Genomic DNA, 4,385 nt, shown 5'->3' with positions numbered 1-4,385 from the left:
ATAACACAATCTTACTCACCCTCAGGTATAGCTCTTCAGTGTTAGCCCTGCTATTGCCCCGGGCTACTGCCACAGAGCCCTGGCCATTGACTTCAGCCTTGTCAGATACCCATTTATACACCAGGGCCAGACGGACTATTATGAACTGTTGAAAACATCTTGTCCTATCTATTATATAGTGGCTATATATAGTGGGTAATGTCCGTTATTCCGGAGGTTCGTTATTACGAAGTAAACAGATTCCCTACAGGGCCTACCTAGATGCTCGTTAATGTGAAAAAAAAAAATGCATTCTAACGAACGTTTGGAATTACGAACCTTATCTCGTTTTCGGATTAACGAACCTTCGGAATAACGACATGAAACCGTCTTGTTCACAAACCACAGTGCATTCATATAGCTTTTAACCACAAACGTTTCTCTGTCTGTTGTCTCCACATGCAGGGATCTTAAGATGGAAAACATCATGCTCGACCACAAGCATGAAACTGTCAAAATCATTGGTAAGTTTTTTGTTTTTGTTTTTGTTTTTGTTTTTAATTTTGTTGTGGTTCTTATTGTGGGTTTGTCCGTTTGTTTTTATATGTTTGTAAAAAGGAAAATCGTGTCAAAACTTTATCCCCCTCCACATACACACAAAATACAATGTATCACATACATCTTAGCACACATTAGTTCGATACAGCCTAGAATGATGTTGATATACCATAATGGTAAATTCCCCTGAGAAAATTGATATTCAAATAGTTTTGTTAAGGTCCATGCTAGAAACTCTGATTACAGATTTTCATTATTGTTACTGAACTTGAAAATACCGTTGTGCGAAGTCGCAGGATCGTTTTTGCAAAACGACGATCAAAACGATAAATTTCTCATTAGCTTGCTAGAATTTTGAGTCACAGCGATATGTCAACTGTCGTTAGTGTTTTGCATCGTCCTCTATTTACTCGACCCACCAGACTTCGGACTCAGCAACCAGTGTGACCCTGACGAGCTGTACAAGACGCACTGCGGGTCGCCAGAGTACGCGGCGCCAGAACTCTACATCGCTGGCAGGGACTATGGCCCCGAGGTGGACATCTGGAGCTTGTACGTACAGTACAGAAGCGCAAGTGGCTTGTTTAACAGAGTGAAGTTTTATTACATGTATTCTCTCGAAAGTGAACAGAGGCGACGCGATAGTACTTAACTATTCATGTTAGAGGAAACCTACAACATCATGTCCCTGACTCACATCTTGGGGTGCACGCATATACTCTTTAACCAAAACTTGATTAAAACTTTTGATTAATGTCGTTTCAGGCTTACTGGATGAAATGGGAATTGAAAGTTCATAATAAGATCATAATGATCAACAAGCGACTCAAATTGACGCAAAATATATGTACGACAATTGAACAAGAAAAGCTATAGCATCTCATTTTTGCATGAGCTTATTTTTTCCCCCTATATCATCTTCTATTTGCATCCACTCGAAGGGGCGTGTGCATGTTTGCCATGGTAACGGGGAAACTTCCCTTCACCACGCCCTACTCTGAGAACCGCCGACAGCACCTGCTCCGCCAGATCAGGAAGGGACTTGTAGAGGTGCACGACAAGGAGATGGAACACCTCACTGACGGTAGGAGGCGTCCTCAACTCCTGAACTCGATTAAACGAGAGGAGGAATACGCGAATTAAACAATGTCGATGTTAAGTGATTATAATGTGTCTGTGTATTCTATCAAAATTTTCATGGCATTGGTGTCGGTATGGTATAACAATAACCGTAGAAGTGACGGCAATTTGACCATGTCATCTCATTATGACCCAACTTAATAGTGTTAGTTTCATGCTGTTGTTGTGATGATGATGACAACGACGATGGCCATTTTTATGAACACTCGCATTGATAGTCTTCGGACTCTATTGATGAGTAATGATAAAAATAGAATTGACTGACTGAATTGAATTGAACTGAATAACGACGGTGATGATAACGAAAAAGAATCTATGGACATGTGGAATTATGGAAATACGTAGTTTTAAGGAAAGTATTAAGCAGTAATTGTATGCAATCGATATCATAATGATAGGACATAATAACGATAATGTCAGTGACATTAATGCGAAAGAAACAATTCGGTGATGGTATAAATGATGATGGTAGTATGGGGTTGGAGTTTATACCGATTTCATGATACTCAGGATTGTCATCAAGAATAAACAATAATCATGACGACGACGATTGACGACTTTTTAACAGAAGTGCAAGCAGCAAATGAGGAAGAAAGAGAGGGGATGGGAGATGGAGAGGGAGGAGATCTCTAGAGAGAAAGAGGGGGGGGGGGGGGGACAGAAGAAAGAAACCATGTTTAATATGTGTGACCGGGACTTCAGATACTAAGAATGTACCAACAATGTTCTGTTCGTGATAGATACTGTGTTGTAATAAAAATAACAACAGAAGCGACTTATACTGAGTTTGTGTTTCCTCCTCCTCCTTTCATTTTTCCTCCCTCTCTCTTTATCTCCTTCTGTCTCTCTCTTCCCAATTTATTTCACGTTTTATACTGAAAAGCAAAGTTTTGCATTTCATCATTGTATCCGTGACATATTTGTCTTATTCACTCCGTATTTCATTTGCGGAAAATGGAACAGAATGGAAATAAACTCAACCTTCTCTCTCTCCTCTCCTGTGATGTCCGCAGATTGTAAAGATCTCCTGCGTCGATGTATCGATCCTGTACCAGAAGATCGATCACCACTCCTGGACATCGAGACGCATTCTTGGATCACTAGCGAGGGCCAGGAACCGTTTACTCCATTCCGGGGCCTATCCCCGGACCTGGCACTACGGGCACTGGTACGAGTGTGGGAAGTTCATAATCTTCACGAGAGGAGCTCCTGATTCTGTCGCTCTTCAAAACTTCTACCGATCAAGTTGTCTCACAATCAATTTTGCAAGGCTTTTAAAACTTAATCATTGTACCACTTGCTTATTTCGTTTGCATGACATGTGTGGTTATCGAAAATTCCATCTTATCGATATTTATTCCCAGATATCAAGTTAATTTAGTTCAGGAAGACGACGTTTTCCATTTTCTGTAAAAAAAAATCATGTGTAAGGATAAAATCTGACGCTCAATTCTTAAAGTGTATGTATTATCATATCATGACATTTAATGTACTGTGTGGAAATCTATTAAGTTCTATTTCATTTATCAAAGTCTTTGAGAGAGATTTCAAAAGTTGTTTTTCTTGGGGGTGATTTAGAGTAGAGAACCCATGCACGTTAATAATCCTTTCAGAACCCCTCCAAACAACATGAGATAATGACAAAGTCATAAACCTCTCCTCAGGTGATTGAGGACATGGCCGTACGCCTCAAGGTCAGTCCGGACCAGATCCAAGACGTGGTGAGGGAGGACCGTCTCGACGACATCAGCGCCATCTTCAACATCCTCCTCGACCAGGAGCTGGTCAAACAAGGCCTTTGGGACGGCGATCACACAAGGCAACCACCAGATCCAGATGTCACTTTGCCCGCTAGCGCGGGGCGCAGTAAGGATGATCGGACACCGAGCCGGACTGCTGATCACCGCCCGAATAGTGCCTATTCAGGTACTCCAAAATATTCCACACTTCTGTCGATGAAAAAGTACAAATTTAATAATCTATTTTCAGAGAAGACAGGTACAAAGTGGTAGAGTATAACGGAGTCACCTGTGGTTCAAGGTTTAAGAGCAAGTAGATACCTCACTGATTCATTAACGAATATTCATTACCGAATATTTACCAGTCAAAACCAATCACAAATCACATTAACCTTTTGTTTGAAGTGTATAAAGAGAAGAGGATACATGGATGATGATTTGGACATAATTACATGTATCTTATAGGGATAAGGATTTGGAGGCTGAACATTCAATGATGGTTGACATTATGGTATACCTCACGATGTCCAGACACTTCAATCTTCCCACGTGCGTTCATATTATACTGATCTGCTATTTCGCTGATATAATCATTAATGTATACAATTGAGAAAGAGCGAGGGAGTCTCGTAGCTTCCGATGAGTTCCACTTTGACTGTCACGGCTGCCTGTAAAGTACATGACCAAGTAGTATCTCCATATTGTCCTCGAACTATTCTCTACCTTCATCACTGTCGTCATCATGAATAAAAATAAATCAAATACACTCATGAAAGTTCTTTGCTTGACATGACTTCTGTCTTTCCGATTCTTATTTTCTATCGCACAGACACCAGAGGGATCCAGAACGCCGACTATCGTGTCTATGGTACGCCCAAGTATGAAATCCCCGGAGAAGTAAGTCGGTGAATAATAAACCAATTTGCAGTCAGTGATGGTTCAAAATAATGACCCCGAATTTTAAACCAG

At 40.7% G+C, this 4,385-nt stretch overlaps 1 protein-coding gene across 1 annotated transcript; it reads left to right on the top strand.

The window, feature by feature from the left end:
- Nucleotides 1–444: 444 nt before the first annotated feature.
- Nucleotides 445–4,313, top strand: LOC139715236 (probable serine/threonine-protein kinase MARK-C; the record flags this gene model as incomplete). Its single annotated transcript, XM_071626821.1, has 6 exons — nucleotides 445–503; nucleotides 960–1,089; nucleotides 1,479–1,621; nucleotides 2,691–2,845; nucleotides 3,342–3,603; nucleotides 4,246–4,313. Coding segments are annotated over 6 exons (817 nt in total), but the record flags the coding sequence as incomplete, so codon positions are not given.
- Nucleotides 4,314–4,385: the final 72 nt, after the last annotated feature.

This window comes from Diadema antillarum, unplaced genomic scaffold (assembly GCF_040938485.1).
Source record: "Diadema antillarum isolate AM-2024a unplaced genomic scaffold, OU_Dant_1.0 seq00003204_RagTag, whole genome shotgun sequence".
NCBI classification, from domain to species: domain Eukaryota; kingdom Metazoa; phylum Echinodermata; class Echinoidea; order Diadematoida; family Diadematidae; genus Diadema; species Diadema antillarum.
This window is presented reverse-complemented; position numbering and strand designations above follow the sequence as displayed.